Source organism: Ictalurus punctatus, chromosome 26 (genome assembly GCF_001660625.3).
Source record: "Ictalurus punctatus breed USDA103 chromosome 26, Coco_2.0, whole genome shotgun sequence".
Taxonomy (NCBI): Eukaryota; Metazoa; Chordata; class Actinopteri; order Siluriformes; family Ictaluridae; genus Ictalurus; species Ictalurus punctatus.
Window position 1 is genome coordinate 14,548,753 of NC_030441.2, and position 21,427 is coordinate 14,570,179.

Here is a 21,427-nt window from a genome sequence, read left to right on the forward strand (position 1 = left end):
TCCAAGTCTTCTGGCAGAAAAAAACAGACCCAAAACATTACAGAGCCAGTCTAATGCAGTGTGGTCATGGCAGTCGCGCGCGCGCGTGCGCGCACATCACATGACCAGCAGTGTACAGAAAACATGGCGGCGCCCTGCGTGACAGTTCTGAGGCGTGCGTTATTTGGATCAGGTACAGAATGTGTCTTTATTTTCATGTAACCACAAATACAGATTGTTCGCATAGCTTGATGTTCTTCTGAGCGGTACTAAAATGCACGAGCTTTTTATTTTGGCTCGAACCTTCCTGGTGATAAAGTATGAGTCATTCATGCTTTGGTTAGGAGTGGCTGCGTGTTTATTACTGTTTTCTTCACCGGTGCTAACTTCACATGCCACGCCCTTTTTTTTTTGGCACAACAAATAACAGGTAATATACACCGAGTAGTCACTTTATTAGGTACACCTACTGACTGTAGCTTATATGTCAGTGTAAAAGGACCACCACTGATCTGATTATTTGGATGGTGGATTATTCTCAGCACTGCAGTGACACCGGACATGGTTAAACAGAGATTTGACAAAGTAAGGATTAAAACATAATAGGGGCATAATGAGGACCGTAATCACGACAAGGTGGTGTGATTCCATTACCACTCAGAAATTCAGTACTTTCCAAACCGCACATACGGAAGTATTATGTTACTGTTATACAACAGCAGTCTGACAACAATTAAAATGGTCTTATTTATTGTCTCTAATTTAGTCTTGGCCAATTCCCACCCACATGTTAGGTCTTCTCTATCGTATGACGGCTACCAATCCGTGAGGCTGAAGGCTAACACGTGCTTCCTCTGAGAATTATGAAGTGAGCCAACAGCATCTTCTGAAACCTCCGGTCATGCCGTGTGACAGGGCGGTGTAACACGATCCTGGGCTACGTAAAGCACGTGATTGGCTAGTGTTGCTGTGATTGACAGGAGAGCGAGTATAACATCCCTTCCACCCTGACAGAACGGCCCATTTTGCATTCTTGGACTGGTCATGGATGGCTGTGGCATTGTCTGGATTCGCACTTTGGACAGGGCGAACGTGTTTCTTTTACGCCACTCCGCAGCCCGAACCTGTTCCTTTTATCCATTTATAGTTACATTTATGTTGTAGAATGTCTGCTAAAGCTTTTTCCTTTGTCATCAGGTTAATAAGACCAAAAAAAATGCAGCGCTTTATGTTACTGAGCAACCGCAAAGCCCTCCATCCTGAAGACTGTCCTATGTCGGAAAGTTACAGCTTTACCTCTGATTGTTACAACTGGAGACTCTTTCCATAAATACTACATAAACATATTTTAACTCGCAGTATTATGTTTATGTGGAGCGTCAAGTTGTGACTGTAGAAATGATAACTTGGTAGAAAATGCTCAGAGCTGCTGTTTTATGATTATTCAATTATTCAACAGCTTCTGACCAATCAGAATTGAGCACCGAACAGCTCTGTGGTTTGTGTGGTGTAACCTTCCTATTAATAATAAAGCAAAAATAATTAACATCTGGTCAAAAATCTCATGCAACCCCAATCAAAAGTCTCAGTCAGAGAATTCGACAGGATAACTGGTTGATATTTGAACATTCTTGCTTATTTGTGGTGTGATTGTTTTTTTACATATATTATGTGGTTCGCTTACTTTATATCGTGATCCACCATACATACTGCAGCGTATTTATTCTGCTTTTCATGAACGCAAGTCATAATTTAACAGAGAAGACTACTGAAGACCACAGGAGTGTCGCTGCAGTCAGTTGTATATAACTCCACAGCTGTGTAGAGGCTGGTGTGTGTTCAATCAGTAATATTAGACTAATAATGCCGTGATTCCATTCATAATACTATAGCAGATAAACTATGCTTCAGTGCAGATCTACATTTAACCACAGGATTTTGTTTATGCTGGTTATAACACACACACACACACACACACACACACACACACACACACACACACACTTCAGAGGAGGGTTAAATTACTCCAAATCCTCACTCACCCATATCCTCTCTCCTATTCATTACACCACCCACACCACAACACTGCTTAGCCATGAGCTTTCTTTCTTTCTTTTTTGCTTTTTTCTTTCTTTCGTTCTTTCTCTCTCTCTATCTCTCTGCCGACCTGATTCTGTTCACTGTCTTGATTTTTTTCTTAGTTTTTTTTCTTCTCTTTTCTCTCTGTTCATCTAACTATCTGTTCTTACTTTCTGTCTTCTGTCTCGATTTGACTCTTCTTTCTTTTTTGTTTTTTTTCCTTGTTTTTCTTGCTGTTTCCTTTCTGTCTGTCTCTTCTGTCTTATCTGGTCTTTCCTTCTTTATTTTTGCCCATTTCAGTCATCTATCTCAGTCTTCTGTCTTTTTTCATTCTTTCTTACTTCTTTCTTTCTGTCTCTCTGCCGATCTGACTCTGTTCACTCTTTCTTGCTTTTTTTCTCTTTTTTGTTGCTCTTTTCTCTCTGTTCGTCGAACTATCTGTTCTTTTTTTCTTTATTTTTGTCTATTTCGGTCATCTATCTGTCTTCTCTTTCTTTCTTTCCTTCTTGCTTCTTTCTTTTTTTCTCTCTGTCTCTCTGCCGATCTGACTCTGTTCACTCTTTCTTGCTTTTTTTTCTTTGTTTTTTTTGTTGTTGTTGCTCTTTTCTCTGTGTTCATCTAACCATCTGTTCATTTTTTTTTTTCTTTCTTTCTGTTTTCTGACTGTTGATTTGGCTTTCTTTCTCTCTGTTTGGATTCGACTCTGTTTATTCTTTTTTTTTTCTTGTTCTTAGTTCATAGTTTTTTTTTGCTGTTTCCTTTCTGTCTGTCTATTCTGTCCTATCTGTTCTTTCCTTTCCTTCTTTAATTTTGTCTATTTCAGTCATCTATCTCTCAGTCTTTCTTACTTTCTTACCTACAGTCATCTGTCCTTCTTTCTGCTTGCTATACTTCCAATCATCCGTCTCTTTGGTGTCCCTGTCCTGTCTCTCTCTATCTGTTTATCAATCTGTCTTTTTCTAGTTTCTATCTTTCTTTGTTCTTTTACATCTACCTATCTGTCTGTCTACTTACCTAACTATATCTATTTGTCTATTTATCTACAATCTATATATTTACCTCTCTCCCCCCTCCCCTCCTCCACACTTCCTTTGCCGCTGCTCTGTTCATCAGTCCGTGGTTTTTCCTCCTTCCCTCCCTCCCTCTCTCTCTCTTTCATTGCTCTATTCTGGGTCTGTGGTCACTCAGCTCTGCTCTGCTCTGTTCTGACTTTGTGGTTCTCTTCCTCTGCATCACTGGGTGGTTTTACAGTAGCGTGTGCAGCGCGGCTCCGGTGTGGCGGCTCTGTATTTTGGCCGTCCCCTTGGATGAATTATGCTTGTAGTAAAGTCCGAGATTTCAGAGCAAGAAAATGGCTGACGTAGCACAGAATATTCTAAACACTGGAGAAAGGCTTGAGAGAGAGAGAGATGGAGCGTGAGCCTTTCAAAATAAAGTCTGCAGAGCACTAAAAGCCAGAACCAACACTCAGTGACTTAAAGCAAACAGAAAAAGAAAAAAAAACCATGCTCCCAAAGTGTTCTTACGCTCTTGTTAATATCCTTTAATTATTTTCACACATTTCGAAGTGATTTAAGAATTTTTAAAGTCTTATGTAAGAGTTATGTCTTTAGTTAGATTATAATTAAATTAATGTTAATAAAAGACATAGTTTTTAAGCGTAAAAAGGAATACTCCGGGGTTTTTCAACTTTTTAAATGTCTACATCTGTAGTGTATGTGTGGTTCATCAGAGACAGGAACTTCAGCATGTTTATCTGTAGTGGGAAGAACCAAAAAAACCTGTTTAGTCAAAACGAACGTGTAAATAGAAGTCTAAGGGCAGTTGTGGATCTTTATATGAAACATTTATCTTTATACAACACTTCAATCAAAAATTTTTTTTTTTTTTTTTTTTTTTTTTTCTCTCCATTAAACTCCAATTGTGTATTTTTTGCCAGCCTTATTTCCATAGGTGAGAATTTCGATTCAATTTTATTGTTTTCAGTTTTATTTATGCATTGTTTTTAACAATCGACATTGTCACGAAGCAGCTTTACAGAAACATATACATTTCAGATCTAAATTTTAAATTGATAAGTTTATCCCTAACGAGCAAACCGGAAGCGACGATGGTGAGGAAAAACTCCCTGAGATGATATGAGGAAGAAACCTTGAGAGGAACCAGACTTAAGAGGGAAACCCAACCTCATCTGGGTGACAACGGATAATTCCCTTCTATAACTGTGGAAATGAATCAGGAAATTCATGATGGATTTAACGTGTCTATTGTGTTGTAGTTATAAACAGTTTACTGATGTGTGTTTACTGTTTTGTGTTTTGTGAACTCCAACTAGAAGTAGAGCATCAGGATGGATCAAGCTGGTCTGTATTTTGTAACGTGGTTTTGAAAAACACACACACGCATATATATATATATATATATATATATATATATATATATATATATATATATATATATATATATATATATATATATATATATATATATATTTAAATATATAAATAGTATATAAAGGTTCTCCTTCTATGACCAATCCTTACAGAGAGTGCCAATAATTCTGGAGCTGGCTGCATACTATTTATTATCAATGGTTATTAATTGTGTGTGTCTGATCTCAAATGGATATTGAAAAACCCTCAATATATAATTATGTAGCCATGTTTTTACACTGTTTATTGACAGAATTCACCAGGTTTAGTATTTTATTTACTATAAGTGAGTTTCAAGTGAATGTTTTTTTGTTCTTTTCTCATTGCAGACAAATGTTAGTATTCTTGTCTGTTGTAATCAAACCTACACTACAGATGCAGTGGATAGAGATTAGGTTTAAAAATATCAGAATATTCGTTAAATAAGAGCATTCTGAAAATGTAATTGTAGCACATGTTCTTGTGTTCTGTTGGATGCTGTGTGACATTCAGTTGTATGGTGTTGTATGGTGTATACTGTTTTACCCATAGTCATGATTGTTGTTTGGTTGTGTTGGGGTTATTGGGTTTCTGGTTTGTGTAATAGGTGTATTATGGTTGTTCTCTGGTCATGTTGGCGTTGTGGTCATCCTCCTCAGGCCTGTCACAGAGAGCAGTGCGGTTGCCAGGATGCCAGCGATGCCCGCGCAGTGGTCATTGTCAACAACGCCGCCACTTCTTCTGGAGAAAAGGGACGAGTTCACACAGTGTGGTTCGGCCCGCCGTGGTGCGGCCGCCTTACCCAGTACCCAAGGTATAACTGTATAATGTAAACAATTTTTAAAACATTATCCAACTGTTCAAATTTTAGAATTTGGTCAAATGTAGATTTGAAATGGGTTGTATCATGTTAACAGCACTTTTCCTTTATCTACCTTGAGAAAACAGAATGATGGTCTTGGCTATTATAACTCACTGTTGTCTTGGACTGTACATGCCCAGGGTGACTCGAGAGTTTGGAATATTAATGAGCTTTACGGACAAGAAAATTAAGCCCGTGACAGTATGACTCAATGCTGTCCACCTTTTATAATCATCTGATAACTATGTTATGAGGCTGTGAGATGAGTGTCTATCCCAGATATGTATTTATGGAGTGTGTTAAGCTCTGCCTCATTAATGTCCCCAAACAGGATGCACTGTCAATCAGGCAACAGATACAGGAGTGCAGATCCTCGTATGCAGGGCGAATCCTCGTAAGCAGGGCAGATCCTCATATGCAAGGCGATCCTCGTATGCAGGGCGAATCCTCGTAAGCAGGGCAGATCCTCATATGCAGGGCGAGTCCCCGTATACGGCAAATCCTCGTATGCAGGACGAATCCTCATATGCACAGAGAATCCTCGTATGCAGGGCGAATCCTCATATGAAGAAAGAATCCCTTTATGCACAGAGATTCCTTGCCTGCAGGGCAAAGTTTCATTTGCACAGGGTTCCCCGTATGCACGGAGAATCCCCCGTATGCACAGAGAATCCCCCGTATGCACAGAGAATCCCCCGTATGCACAGAGAATCCCCCGTATGCACAGAGAATCCCCCGTATGCACAGAGAATCCCCCGTATGCACAGAGAATCCCCCGTATGCACAGAGAATCCCCATATGCACAGAGAATCCTCATATGCACAGAGAATCCTCATATGCAGGGCTAATCCTCATATGCAGGGCTAATCCTCATATGCAGGGCTAATCCTCATATGCAGGGCTAATCCTCATATTCAGAGCGAATCATCATATGCAGGGAGAATTCTGATATGCACAGAGAATCTTCATATGCATAGAGAATCATCATGTGCAAGAGGCATCCTCGTATGCACAGAGAATCCTGTGTGCAGGGGGAATCCTAATATGCACAGAGAATCTCCGTATGCACAGAGAATCCTTTTATGCAAGATGAATCCTCGTATGCGCAAAGAATCCTCGTATGCGCTGAGAATTCTCAAATGCACAGAGAATCCTCGTATGCAGGGTGAATCCTCGTATGCACAGAGAATCCTCGTATGCACGGAGAATCCTCATATCCAGGGCAAATCCCCGTATGCACAGAGAATCCTCGTATGCAGGTTGAATGCTCGTATGCACAGAGAATCCTTGTATGCAGGGTGAATCTTCATTTGCACAGAGTATCCTCGTGTGCACGGAGAGTCCTCGTATGCAGGAAGAATCTTTATATGGAGAATCCTTTTATGCATTATATCTGTGTGTTTATAAAGCTGGCAGGAAGCAGATGCTCAGAAGAGTCTAACCTGAACAAATTCAGTCAGTTAAGGTGCAGTTAAACAAGCAGAATGTAAAGTAAACTTTTATTTGGTCTTTGTTTGTTTTTCTTTTTTCTTGCTGTCTGTCTTTCTCTTTGTCTCTCTTTCTCTCACTGTCTCTTTGTCTCTGCCCCCCTCTCCCTCTGTCTCTCTCTCTCTCTCTCTCTCTCATTCTCTCTGTCTCTCAGCACATCCAGAAGCCGGGCTACGTCTCCTCCAGCTCTGTGCCCGAGTGGCCTGACTATATTGAGATTAACGATGAGGAGCAGATTGAGGGTTTGAGGAGAGCATGTCAGCTTGCTAGACACATCCTCCTCCTCGCCGGAAGCAGCCTCAAGGTTCTTATCCTCAGTTTCTAGAACATTCAGTTTATCTGACTGAGGGATGAACCTCGGGTCAGTATACCAACCCTAAGTCATTTAAAGAACAGATTGAATGTTGGTCGAACGTTGTAACATTACAGGTTACACTAGGAATAAGTAGTATAACTTAGTGTTTACTGCTTTCAGATACATGTGCTGAATAACTAGCAATTATTGGACCTAGTTTTGTTTTAATACAATTTCTTTTATTATTATTCAGATTATTGGTGTGTGCCAAAATCCACATGATGGAAACATACCCGAGTTCATCCTTTAATTCATCACATTTTGATCGCAGGTTGGTATGACAACAGACGAAATCGACTTCATCGTGCACCAGGAGACGATCAGACACAATGCTTATCCCTCTCCACTGCACTACGGTGGATTTCCCAAGTCTGTGTGTACGTCTGTAAACAACGTGGTGTGTCACGGCATTCCAGACAGGTAACATGACCACAGCAGTGCCATTTCATTAGTCTGTTAGTACCTAATCTGTACATGAATGTCCAGCTGTTACTCCTGTTTATAAAGAAAGTGAAGAACATTCCTGGGAAGAACAGTCTTGCCAAGCAACATTTTGAGAATGAACTCGGAAAGACATGGTAATGGGGAAACGCTCCTGTAAGAGCTTAATGATTATTTGCTTTTAGCTTTAGTGTAGGCGACTTCCACGTCACAGGACGTTACCTCAGAGGAAAATCTGAGGAAGTGAGTTACAACAATAAACTTACAGTGTACTAATATTGGCAGCCCTATGAATTCATATGAGAAAAATATATCTGAAGTATATTCCCATTGATATTTTACTTTTTTTGTACACCTGGGTATCTAGGAACAGGAAATTGTTCAACCATGACTTCCTGTTTCACAGGGGTATAAATATGAGGTAACACATAGGCCAAATTCCCTTTAGGCATTCATAACAATGGGTAAGACCAAGGAATATAGCTGTGATGTGCGGCAAAAGGTTGTTGAGCGTCACAAAATGGGAAGTGTCTATAAGAAAATAGCACACGAATTGAAAATGCCCATTTCCACCATCAGGGCAATAATTAAGAAGTTCCAGTCAACTGGAAATGTTATGAATCGACCTGGAATTGGACGCGTGTCTATATCGTCTCAACGCACTCGGAAGCGGATGGTTCGAGTGGCCAAAAAATCTCCAAGGATCACAGCTGGAGAATTGCAGAAGTTAGTTGTCTCTTGGGATCAGAAAGTCTCCAAAACTACAATCCGAAGTCACCTACATCACCACAAGCTGTTTGGAAGGGTTTCAAGAAAAAAGTCTCTACTCTCATCCAAAAACAAACTCGAGCGTCTTCAGTTTGCCAGAAACTACTGGAACTTCAAATGGGATCCGGTTCCATGGTCAGATGAAACCAAAATAGAGCTTTTTGGTAATAAACACCAGAGGTGGTTTTGGTGCACACAGAGAGGTAGCCATATGGAAACGTACCTCATGCTCACTTTTAAATATGGCTCTTTAATGTTTTGGGATGTTTTTCTGCCAGAGGACCTGGACATTTTGTTAGGATACGTGGCATCACTGACTTTATCAACTATCAACAGATATTAAATGAAAATAGTTTACTGACCACAAAATCAAGGTCCTGCCATGACCATCCCAGTCCGCTGACCTGAAACCCATAGAAAACCTGTGGGGTGAACTGAAGAGGAGAGTCCACCAGCGTGGACTTTGAAATTTGAAGGATTTGGACTAATGGGGGACCGGTCTCAGATCCCTTGCCATGTATTCTCCAACCTCATCAGGCATTATAGGCGAAGACTCAGAGCTGTTATCTTGGCAAAGAGAGTTAGCACAAAATATTGACCAAAAAGGTGACAATAATTGTTGCACACCCATATTTAACAAAGTTTTTTTTTGATAAACCTCTATTGTGTTTGCTATTCTTTGATATCAATGAGAGCAGAGTATCTTTGTGAATTTTCTTAACAAAACATCAAAAGGTGAAACAATAAAGACAATTTTTCACAGACTTCTTTGCTCATATTTACCAAGGGTACCAATATTAGTGGAGGGCACTGTATAATCACTGGTGCTAGCTAGCTAAACTGTCCAGGGTGTTATTTCTAGCTAGCTAACTGGAGCTTCCTCTTGAAGAAAATGAGCCATTGAACATAATGAACAAAGACTTTAGTACTTATTTATTTGGCTTTTTTTGGTTTTAAAAAAAAAAAAAACCCAAAAAAACACTTCATGAGTCACTTCCTTTGCAGTTTTAGTTTAGTTATTTCCAGCAGCACATTTTCAGACTTAAGGATAGAAGAAACTCCTGCTTGAATGGAACTAAATTACTCTCTTAAAGTAGCTAAGCTGGCCTAGCTAGCTAACACAGACTGATTTTATGGTTTATAATCCTGGCACAACAGTAAGTTGCATTTTCAGTTGAATTTGTGGAAACCACTAGAAGCATTCCTTGTGTTTTTTTTTTTTATTTGTTCGTTGCAAACAGCTGAATTTCCATCAGTTTTGACAATAAACCTGATTTGCAATGGGGGTTGAATACGTTTGATTGTAACTGTGAATACATGGTGATTTAAAGCTTCAGCTTTAGTTAGGTTTCAGCATAAGTGAGATCTGGGACATGTTCATAATTTTATGCCTTTTATGAGCGTTTACTGTGTGTTTAAAGGATACAGTATGGCATTTCTTCAGTTTAGTGTCTACATTTCACTGTAGTTCATGCATGGTGGTGTTCAGCATGTGCACCCTAGTTCATTTTCCAAGTTCATAAATTTCAGGTGTGGATGAAGGTTGGATTTTATTGTATGTTGTTATTCATTTAAACGTGTCTTTGATGTTTAAAGTTCAAATGTTACGAAGTTAATAGAGCCCTGGGAAAATGAAAACCTTTTGGAAAAATGTCTTAATGTGTGCTAACAGAATATTGACCTGCGGAACATAAAACCCTGGGAACATAGGAATGACCCTGTTTAAGTGCTAAACAACTGCAGCTGTTGTTAGCTAGCTAACCAACATGACCTGAAACACCAACTTGTAGTTAATGTTCACTTCACGTACTGGTTATGATATATATAATTATGTGAGTATCGCAGACTTCTTATGAAAAAAGTTGTCTCATAAAAATATGTAACGTTACTAGAAGCATTAGCTACACATTTGTCTTAATAGAACTACATGCATATTTCTTTTTCAGTCGGCCACTTCAAGATGGAGATATCATTAACATAGACGTTACTGTGAGTGTACACACACACACACACACACACACACACACACACACACAAACATGCAACTATTAACTGCTACAACTATAAAATGTTTATTATTACTAAGGGACCTGTTGGGTCATTTCATGCATTGTCTTGAATTTCTGTTGTTTGTGTATCGTGTAGGTTTACCTGGAAGGTTACCATGGCGACACCTCCGAGACGTTTCTGATTGGTTCGGTGGACGAGCAAGGTAGGAAGTTAGTGGATGTGGCACGACAGTGTAGAGACGAGGCCATCGCTGCATGTGGACCAGAACGCCCGTTGCGCGTCATTGGGAACACCATCAGGTACACACTGTGTCTGTGTGTGTGTGTGTGTGTGTGTGTGAGTGAGGGGGGAGGGGGGGGGAGAATATGCATTGAAGTTATGCATGTTATTTTGTGTCATGTGTGAGTCAGAGAAGAAGGCAAGAAAGAGAGAAGTGTTTGAGTGTGTGTGAAGGGCAGTGAGTGACTTCACCACACACACACACCATAATGCCCTCTATTTATTTAGTTTTCCTTCACTCTCCATCTCTGTCCCTTTAAATGGACATGCTTTTGACCATTTCACGCTGAATCTAGTTTTCAGCATCACTATGGTTATGGCATTGAAGCTGACTGAACAGAGAGAGAGAGAGAGAATAAGAAAGAAGGAGAGAAGGAAGGAAATGGGAAGAAAGAGAAAAAGGTGAAGACAACTAAATAAAAAACAGATGGAACGGAGGGGAAGATAGAGAAGGGAAAAGGAGATAAGAAGTGGGGAAATAAAGCAAGAAGAGAGATAGATGGAAGATAAAATAGAAGAAATGGGAAAAGGAAGGGAGATGGAAAGAATAGAGAAAGGAGAGAGTGTGGGAGACGGAAGAGAGAGCGAAAGGTGGCGGAAAGAAAAGAAAAAGAGGATGAGAAGAAAGAAGAGACAATGTAGAGGGGAAGACAAAGGAAGAGACGAGACAAAAAGTGAAGGAGGGTAAGGTAAAAAGAAGAGAAGTAGTATGGAGAGAGGGGGAGGGAAGGAAGGAAAACAGGAGGGCGAGAGTGACAAGAAAAAGAAGAGAGGCTGGGAAGAGGAGAGATGAGAGAATGGCAAAAACATGAGGAGCGAGGAGTAAAGTGAAAGAGAAGAAGCTGGAGAAAAGGAGAAGGGAGAAAAGAAAGAATGCGAGGAAAAAGACAAAGTTAAAGAGAAAAGGAGAGGGGGAGAAGGGAGAAGAAGTGAGAGTGAGAGGAAAGACAAAAAGAGGACAGACATAAATAAAGAGAAGAGAGGAGGGAGGAGGACAGACGGCCAGAGAAGGGAGGGAGAGAAGAGAAAAAGAGGAAAGGATGAGAAGACAACAAGGAGAGCTAGACAGAAGAGAAGAGACAAAACAGGAAGTCAAAGGAAAAAGAGGAAGAGATGAGTGGAGAATTGAAGGAGAAGAGAGATATGGTGAGAAAGTGGGTGAAAATACATTATTTACAGATCAACCTCATCATGGATTAACATGGCAGAAATCTCTCGCTCTCTCTCTCTCTCTCTCTCTCTCTCTCTCTCTCTCTCTCTCTCTCGCTCTCTCACAGCTATAATTAACTCAAGGACTCTCCAGTGCTCACTAGCCTTTGTCTGAGTGTAAGGATTCAGCCTACACACACACACTAGAATGTCACCTCTAAAACCTGGCTATAAGAACATCATCTTAACATAAAAGTAAAAGAAAGAGAGAGAGAGAAAGGGGGAAAAGGGGAGGATGTGACGAGTCACAGCTCTGAACCCTCCATTTCCCATCGCAGTGTTCTGAACAGCACTACATAGAGTTAATGTATTTCTGGGCTTGCACGAAACGAACAATTACCCAGAGTGCACCAGGGTTCTCTCCCTGCAATGGGGTGTAAATTACAGGTTAGCTGGTCTAGCTGTGCGTACATGCGCGTGTGTGCGTGTGTGTGTATGAGATGTAAATTACAGGCTAGCTTGTGCTGTCTTGAAGAAATGCAGCGTCTGCCAGGCAGAGTCCAGCTCCCTGCCGAGACACACTCACAGCCACGGGAAGAAGGAGGACACACGGAAAGGGACGACACACAAAAACCTCTTTCTGTAGTGTCGCACAAAAGACACGACTAGAACAGCATCACCTGATTCTCACACTGATTACAGCACGGGTTCTCACAACTACTTCTAAATGTCCAGAACACACCCGACCCCTTCATGGTCTCCACGGAATAATTATTTCATCAAAATAATCATCTAAAAAGTTCAATATTCGGTTCATTAGCCAAATATGTATCATCAGAGCTTTTCATTAGGCTTTTTTTTTTATTTCTGGACTTTTTACCCACAAGACTTGGTAATTGGGTAATGTTACTATTCTACCATCAGAACTGCTCATCAGTTCCGTACGTTTTCAGTACTGTTATTGATTCTTTTCTAATATTCTTTTATATTGTCTGATTTCTCAAATTTGCATAGCAAATCATGTAGCCAACCGTATAGATTTCATGTATGGTCTATGTATTAACATATATGTATATATTTATGATCTGGATCGTTTCGGTTCTAAAATCAGAGCCATGTTCAAAGTCATTTGAAGCACACCTATTACCATATCAGAATTTGATTTCCTTATTAGCAATAAACCAATCTTCTGTCTGTAGAAGAGTGTAATCTTTGCTTGTTGTACTACTTAGCAATGAAAGCTTACTGTAACATTGTGCTGTGGAGGAATAGTTTATGGTGAATATTATTAATAATTATTTATTGAACACGTGATTTTTTCGTATCGTATTGATTGTTGACAGGGTTTTTTTTTTTTTTTTTTATAAAAGCACTCGTGTGTGCATTATAGTGATTTTTACCCTGGGTCCATTCATGTCTAAGAACACCCCTCCCATTATACAGATAAATTACTGTAACACAAATTACTGTCCTCGAATGGCTTATTGCTTTAATGTATACGTAAAGTGAAGAATTGGCTCAAAAGGCCTTGACCACACCACTGATCCTCCATGAAAATGATGTAGATGTGTCTATCAAGACAATACAACACACTGAGCAATTAACATAAGACCAATTCTTATTAATACCTACACATTTTTTGTGATTATACTTAGAGTTGTGTTAATGTTGAAGGCTACAAAGTTTCCCTCAGGGATTAATAAAGTACTCTATCTATCCATCTATCTATCCATCCATCCATAGATAGATAGATGGATAGAAAGAAGACTGTGTTGATGGCTCTCCAAATAGCTTTGTAAACAATCCTTCTCACTGAACAGTGGTGAATTTCTTAATGATTTTCTTTTAATCTCTTAATGATTATGAATGTAGGATGGGTGTAGTTCTTTGTTCACGCTTGGTTTCTGTTGGTTTACTTTTTGGTAAGAAAAATGACTACAGTGCTGTGAAACAGGTTTTGTTAAATTAAAACAAAATCTAAGATAAAACAAAGGCAACCTGAGTAACACAAAATACAGTTTTTAAATGATAATGTTATTTATTGAAGTAAAAAAGTTATCCAATACCAACTGGGCCTGTGTGAAAATGTATTTTACCCCCATAGTTACTAATTCCCCAAATCTGTGAAACTGCATTCATAATGGGGTTCAGCTGGATTAGACACAACCAGGCCTGATTACTGCAAACCCTGTTCAGTCAAATCAACACTTAAATCGAACTTTTTCAACAGCATGAAGTTGGTTAAAAGGTCTTACCCACTAACACACTAGGCCCAAGTTGAAATAAATTCCAGAAATTATGAAGAATGAAATACATCAGTCTGGGAAGGGTTACAAAGCTATTTCAAAGGCTCTGGGTCTCCAAAGAACCACAGCGAGAGACATTATCTCTAAATGGAAAAACTCGTTACAGTAGTGAACCTTCCCAGAAATGGCCGACCTTACAAAATTCCTCCAAGAGCACAGCAACTACTCATCCAGGAAATCACAAAAAAAAGCTAAGGACAACATCAAAGGACCTACAGGCCTCTCTTGCGTCAATAAAGGTCACTGTTCATGACTCCACTATCAGAAAGACACTGGGCAAAAATGGCATCCATGGAAGAGAGGTGAGGTGAAAACCACTGCTAACCCAGAAGAGCATTAAGGCTCGTTGGCATTGTGCCAAGACACACCTTGATGATCCTCAGACCTTTTGGGAGAATGTTCTGTGGACTGATGAGCCGAAAGTGGAACTGGTTGGTTTACGCCAGATGTAATGGAACTCCTGTTTTCCAAACACAGATTTCCACAAAAAGAACATCATACCCATGGTCAAGCATGGTGGTGGAAGTGTGATGATGTGGGAATGCTTTACTGCTTCAGAGCCTGGGAAACTTGTAATGATTGATGGAAACATGAATTCTGCTCTCTACCAGAAAATCCTAAAGGAGAATGTCCGGTCTTCAGTCCGATTATGCTGGATTTTGCAGCAAGACAATGATCTAAAGCATACACGTCCTAGTCGTAGAAGTAAGTGAAAGACTGTTGTTTTTCACATGGGTGTTGGATAACTTTTTTGCTTCAATAAAAAATAATAATAAATAAAAACGGCGTTGTGTGTGTTTACTCAGGTTGCCTTTGTTTTACGTTGTATTTTGTTTGAAGATCTAAACCTCTTTAGTATGATATATACACAAAAACAGAAGAAATAATCAGGAGCAAATACTTTTTCTCAGGACCGCACATATTGAAATCTACAGGTTTTTTTTGTTTTGTTTATAGAAGTTGCCGAAGACCACACAATTGTTACGTAGGCCCTGATAACTAAAAACATAGAACTGACGGAGGGTGTACTTTCTTTTTCCCATGACTCTGTTTATCTATCTATTTAGAGCAAATCTGCTGTCTAATTGAATTGTTTGGGGATTTAAGTTAATATGTACAGCAGTAATTTATTAGACTTTTCCTGTGTGCTTTAATATGTGGGCAGTTTATAAGTTTGTGTGTGTGTGTGTGTTTTCCGTAGATTTCTGTGCAGGTACAGACATGTCTCTCTGAGTAAGCTGTGCTTTTGTCTTTTGTCTGTGTCTCTTTCCCTTTTTTTTCCTCTAACCCTTACTTCTTTCTTTCTCTTGCTCTACGTTCAGAGTGTGTGCAAAGACTAACACTATCATTACATGTACACAGGAGCCCATTACATCTCCTCAGGAAAGAGCACTCAGACCTCTGTTTTTTTCCCCCCCTTCTTCTCTATTTTGTCTAAATTATTTAGTTTTTCTTATTGTTTCTCTAAATGCATCTCTTGAGTTTACATTTTTACCGCCTATTTTATTCATTCATTTTTTAAAATTTATTTACTGAATTGCCACCTTTTCATGTAATTTTCACCAAAGGCGGCCTGACCTATGTGACCATAGCGACCATGCGGTGTTCCCATGACTCAGATAGATCAATAAAGTTGCATCCGTGCACCCGGCATGAGCTCCTGTAGTTCTTGCTCAATTGTCATGTCAGTTTCTCACTCTGAACTACAGAGCCATCATCTCTGTGTGTTTGAATCACAGTGAAATCGCCCTTTCGAATGGTTTCTGTGTGTGTCCGTACTTCATCGGTCATGGGATCGGGTCTTACTTCCATGGCCACCCCGAGATCTGGCATCACGGTAAGAGCTCATGTTTTACTGCTTTTGTGGTGTTATTCACTCAAAACTTGATGGTTTGAATTTGTAACCCATTTTTACCCATTTTAGTCATATCACGTGACCGCTACCAGTTTGAGAGGGTGAAGGCGAAGTTCCTCGGAAATCTCAATTTACTGACGTGGAACTAGTGCAGTGTACAAAAACATTTTTGGTGAAATGGTGGCGCAACAGAAAAATGTTTGCCCTGTCATCAGGAGATTGCACGTTTGAATTCCGATGATGCCACAGCAATCCTGGCTGGGCGCCTAGGGAGAAAAACTGGCCATGCTTTCAGGGTGGGAATGATGTCATAGAACCTCGCCTGTCAATCACAGGGACACTAGCCAATCGAGATTCAGCTTCTTTGCTCATATTTTCCAAGGGTGCCAATATTAGTGGAGGGCACTGTAGTTTGTCGTACAGGGCTTTTTGTTTACAATACTAAAAAGCTTGGAGAAGTGGTTTACCCAGACATCTCCTCCATTCTGGATGGCTAGTTCTTCATGATGAGATTTATTTAGTAAGTTCCAATGTTCCCGGAAGTGATTTGATTCTAAAGGTTGTTAAATTTCTTTTAACTGATATTCTACATTTTGTTCTTTTTTTAATTACTTCCTTAGAGTATTCTTATACTGTCTAGGTTTTGCATGATAAAGATGTCGGACATCCTCATTGTCTGCGTCTCTATGTTTCCGATTTGATAAAATTCTCACTTCTTTTCTAAGATTTTTTTTGCATCCATCGTCAGGAACATCCATAAAGGAACTGAACTAGACCTGAAAGAATTAAGTCGTCTGGCCCTGGTTATTCTAGTAGAATGCAGCTTCAATATTTACTTGTTAAATGGAGCGGTGAAAGGGTTAGTCATTGTTTGTTTTTTCTTTTGTTTTAATGATGGTTAAGAGGGTTGGTCATTTGGGTCCCCTGCGGTTCCTGGTCCCGCAGAAAAGTCCCTACTCGGGTTGTTGAAGCTAGGCCCAGGAACTAAAATCATCCCTGAGACCTCGGTTGCACCAAAATTTCCGGATTCCTGAAAGGTTCCTAGGGTGACTGGGATAATGATTTATAATTGAATTTACCCAAAGAGGCTTACAAATGAGACCAGTAATAATCCAGTCCAAACTGTACACTCAAGCTGTTGAGGCTTTTTCAAAGGCTCATCAGTGACACTCAATCCTAGTGTTTGAGCTTACAACCTTCAGGTCACGTGCGCATATGTCATGATTAAGATTTGAAGCGTCTTCTTAATGATACTACTTTCTCTTGTTTTTTTTTCTTTTATATTTACAGCCAACGATAATGATTTGCTGATGGAAGAGGGCATGGCATTCACAATAGGTCTGTGCTTGTATAGACATTCCTGTTGGATGTGTGTGTGTACTGTTTTTATATATTTTTAGGCGTGTGTGATCATATTCTACCAGTAGTTTTTCATGTGATCTCAATTTTTTCCAGAGCCCATTCTGATGGAGGGAACCTCTGAATTTAGGATCCTCAGTGACAAGTGGACGGCCGTCTCGATAGATGACAAAAGGTTCTCTTCTGCTCTCCACACTTTCAGGTGTTCATAGAATGCCATCGCAGGGTTCTAGTGACAGTCCATATTTGATCACCCAACACTGCTAATGAGCAGTGTATCTGATAAAGTGGGCAGTTGTTATCGGAAATGTAGAGGAGGAGCTTTATTGTTAATTAGCGCAAGGACTAGCAAGACCCAACAGAGTGGTATGAGAGTCTGAAGTGCAGTTTGGTTGATGTATTCTGCATTCACAATATATGGGAGTACGCAATCTCCATTAGCATTGGTACTGTATTAGATATACACGTTTTCTATATTTTATGACATGAATACGTGTTGCCAGCATGGGCAGATAGTTTCTAATATAGCACGTTTTGTTTGTGCCTTCAATAAAAAGCAACAAAGACACTGGCCTTTGTTCAGCTATTAGCTATTCTCACATCGCATGTAAAAGATTTTACTCGAGTCTGGTTAGCGTCTTTATTTTCTGCCAATATGTTTAAATGGAAGGCAAGTTATATAACACAAATGTTACATATTTTTTTGTAAAATTACATATTTTTTGTAATTGTTGCAGCCAAAAATGCTTGATTTTTTTCCCGAATTTTCGATGTGGAGATTTTGTTTTGTTTTTACGGCGTCTTTCGCTATGATGTTTGTTGGTAAACGAGACCTTTTAGCTACACTCATGTTCCATGAACGTGAGTTGAAGAGGGCTTTGACTGAATACGCATTTTGATGATGTCTTGGCCCAAATCTGTGGAAAGTCTCAGAATATCGTGGCATTTGCTTGATTTTTGCATTCATTTCTGTGATCGTGAAATCCTGAAGGGATTGATAACAGCTTTGCATTGAACTTTGTTTATTTATTTTACCTTATAGTAAAAACTGTTCTACCAGCAACCTGATTGCTTTTGATTACTCTCTCTTCCCTGTCAATCACATTGATTCTAGCCAATCGTGGGTACCTTTTAAGCTCTTGTACAGTATGTGGAAGAGGGCAGATAGCACTTTCCTCCCAATGTGTTGCACTGCACTGTGACAGCATGAACAGCAGTTTCAGTGATGCACATCGCTGGCTTGACATGTCTTGGACGAAACATGTGTTAGCCTTTACCCTGCTCAGGCTATAGAGGAGACAATAGAGACAGCTGGCTGGTGAATGGGAATTGATGGGTGACCAAATTGTGGAGAGGAATGGTTTTCAGACCTGCGTGTTCGATGGGCAATTACAAATAAAACACGAATAGCCTGCACACGAAATCCACTTCCAGACTTACTGGATTTTGACATACGCTCATATTGGTGTCAGAAATAGAAATCATTAGATCGGTGCTTCCCTAGTGCCAGTGCCCATCAACCCTGGACTGGGAAAATCATCCATGTTAACATCAATCCATCCATATTTGATACCACTCATCATACACAAGGTCGCAGGGAGCCTGGAGCCTATCCCAGGGGACTCTGGGTACAAGGTGGGGAATACAACCATCACACACTACGGACAATTTAGAGATGCCAGTCAGCCAACAACGCATGTGTTTGGACTGGGGGAGGAAACCTGAGTACCTGGAGGAATAAAATGAAGAACATGCAAACTCCACACACCAGGCGGAGGTGGTATTCAAACCGCAAGCCCTGGCGGTGCGAGGCATACATGCTAACCACTAAGCCACCAAGCCACCATGCCCCCATCCATGTTAACATCAGTGTTAATTCTGAGCTTTTTAAAAGCTGAAATAATTCCGCCTTCCCCAATTCTTCCACGTCTTTTTAATGACATAGATGCATTTGCTTGAATAGCCTGTCGTACGCACCCTCAAGCTAATTGCTAATGGCTCAGTCGGCAGGTGTGGACAGTCTGCACCATTGCTTGGTCAGCGCTTTAGCTGAACTCCCATGTTTAAGGTGGATTGAAGGGAGAGGTAGTGTGAAGAGACAGGGTCAAATCACTGGCTTCTCCTTAAATGTAAATTACTTAGGCTGTTTAAATATGAGTCACTCATATCTCGCGTGTGTGTGTGTGTGTGTGTGTGTGTGTGTGTGTGTGTGTGTGTGTGTGTGTGTTTGTGATTTCCAGATCAGCCCAGTTTGAGCACACAGTCATCATCACCTCTGATGGTGTGGAGATTCTGACCAAATTGCCAGATGAGGAATGATTGTGGTCAAGAAGCGTGTGTGTGTTGTTTGAGTGAAGATATTGTATGACGTGTGTAGTGCAGTAAAAATATTTTGTAGTGTTTGAAAACGTGTTCACAGGCAAAAAGGCTTTTGCGAATTCTCACTGTTCACAGGCTATTCCTGATTAAAGAAAGAACAACAGTTTTTGTGCTGTGATGTTTGTTATGTTAGCCAAAAGTGTGCCTTATTTTGTTTTTGGTACCAGTTTGACATTTCAGAGGGATTTTACAGTGCTGTGAAAAGTATTTGCCCCATCCTGATTTCTTCTGGGGTTTTTTGTGTGTGTATATCTCATACTAAATAGTTTTACATCTTCAAATGATATGCAACATAAAACAATGGCAACTCGAGTAAACACACAGTACAGTTTTTATTTATTTTTATTGAAGCAAAAAAAAGTTATCAAACACCTGTCACCTGTGTGAAAAACTAGTTGCCCCCTTAAGCTTAAAATCTGGTTCCTGTAGTTCCTTTGATGTTGTCCTTGGCTCTTTTGTGACTTCTCGGATGAGTCGTTGCTGTGCTCTTAGAGGAATATTGGAAGGTAGGCCATTTCTGGGAAGGTTCACTACTGTGCCGAGTTTTTCCATTTAGAGATAATGGCTCTCACTGTGGTTCTTTGGAGTCCCGGAGCCTTTGAAATAGCTTTGTAACCCTTCCCAGACTGATATATTTCAATCACCTTTTTCTTCATCATTTCTGGAATTTCTTTCAATTGTGGCACAGTGTGTTACTGGGTAAGACCTTTTAACCAAATTCATGCTGTTGAAAAAGTTCTATTTGAGTGTTGATTTGACAACAGGGTTTGCAGTAATCAGGCCTGGTTGTTTCTAATCCAGCTGAACTCCATTATGAATGCAGTTTCATAGATTTGTGGAATTAGTAACTACGGGGGACAAAAACATTTTCACACAGGCCCAGTTGGTATTGGATAACTTTTTTTTTTTTTTTTTTTTTTTTACTTCAGTAAATAACATTAACATCATTTAAAAACTGCATTTTATATGTCTACTCAGGTTGCTTTTGTTTTATCTTTGATTTAGTTTTAGTTTCTGAAACAATTTAGTATGAGATGTACACACAAACAGAAAAAAATCAGGATGGGGCAAATACTTTTTCACAGCACTGTACATTAATCCCATTTAAAATGTATTCAGTATAAAGCCAAGAAATAAATCAGCTTGTGTTTTTTTACTGTTTTGATAACTTGTCTTTTTGACTCCTACTTTTCTCTTAAAAAATTAAAGCCTTGAAGCCACCTTTTAGTTTGTTTACATTAAGCTCTGCTAAATGTTTCATTAGGAGAGCGTATACTACATCACTCTTAAAATGTGTCTCAAGATCAGCGCCGGAATGACCAGGAAAACCTCGTTACATCTCATTAACATGGCTCACGCTCACTATCTGCTCGCGTCATGAGATTACAGTAGAGTAATGTCATTATGTGAGCGCACATCCACTGAGAGGTGATTTTATTTATGGCATTTGAGGGCTCCCTGGCATCGGGGGCTTCCTATATAATCAAGTTTAGTAACTGATCATATTTAGGGCTATGATGAGATTGGACAGGTGGAGCTAAGATCTGTTCTTGATGGATGATGCATGACACAAGACTGCATACACCAAGACATGATATAACTATGAGGCTTCATGCCAAGCAACTCTGTGCATGAACAAATTGATGGAACCACACAAACAGGCTTACTGTAGAGCGCTAATTATATCTTGGCGATGCCTCCAATCAT

At 39.8% G+C, this 21,427-nt stretch overlaps 1 protein-coding gene across 3 annotated transcripts; it reads left to right on the forward strand.

Moving 5' to 3' along the window:
- The first annotated feature begins 71 nt into the window (after positions 1 to 71).
- Positions 72 to 20,882, forward strand: metap1d (methionyl aminopeptidase type 1D (mitochondrial)). Of its 3 annotated transcripts, XR_006981140.2 has the most exons (11): positions 72 to 172; positions 5,129 to 5,283; positions 6,974 to 7,123; positions 7,446 to 7,594; positions 10,330 to 10,372; positions 10,529 to 10,692; positions 15,329 to 15,360; positions 15,867 to 15,964; positions 17,273 to 17,320; positions 17,438 to 17,516; positions 19,582 to 19,640. XR_006981140.2 is itself a non-coding variant. In XM_017457433.3 (10 exons), the coding sequence occupies exons 1-10, from the start codon at positions 124 to 126 to the stop codon at positions 19,658 to 19,660; spliced, it is 1,041 nt and encodes a 346-aa protein (XP_017312922.1). In that variant the 5' UTR covers positions 72 to 123; the 3' UTR covers positions 19,661 to 20,882. The 3 variants fall into 3 exon arrangements, 2 of the variants coding, with proteins under 2 accessions (XP_017312922.1, XP_017312923.1); XM_017457433.3 differs by lacking the exon at positions 15,329 to 15,360 and having other exon boundaries at positions 17,438 to 17,543; positions 19,582 to 20,882; XM_017457434.3 differs by lacking the exon at positions 15,329 to 15,360 and having other exon boundaries at positions 73 to 172; positions 19,582 to 20,882.
- Positions 20,883 to 21,427: the final 545 nt, after the last annotated feature.

Excerpts from the sequence above, each read along its gene's own strand:
- metap1d (XM_017457433.3), top strand. The coding sequence starts at position 124 with ATGGCGGCGCCCTGCGTGACAGTTCTGAGGCGTGCGTTATTTGGATCA. Across the intron at positions 10,373-10,528 it reads TCATTAACATAGACGTTACT|GTTTACCTGGAAGGTTACCA; the intron begins GTGAGTGTACAC and ends TGTATCGTGTAG. Across the intron at positions 15,965-17,272 it reads CCCCGAGATCTGGCATCACG|CCAACGATAATGATTTGCTG; the intron begins GTAAGAGCTCAT and ends TTATATTTACAG.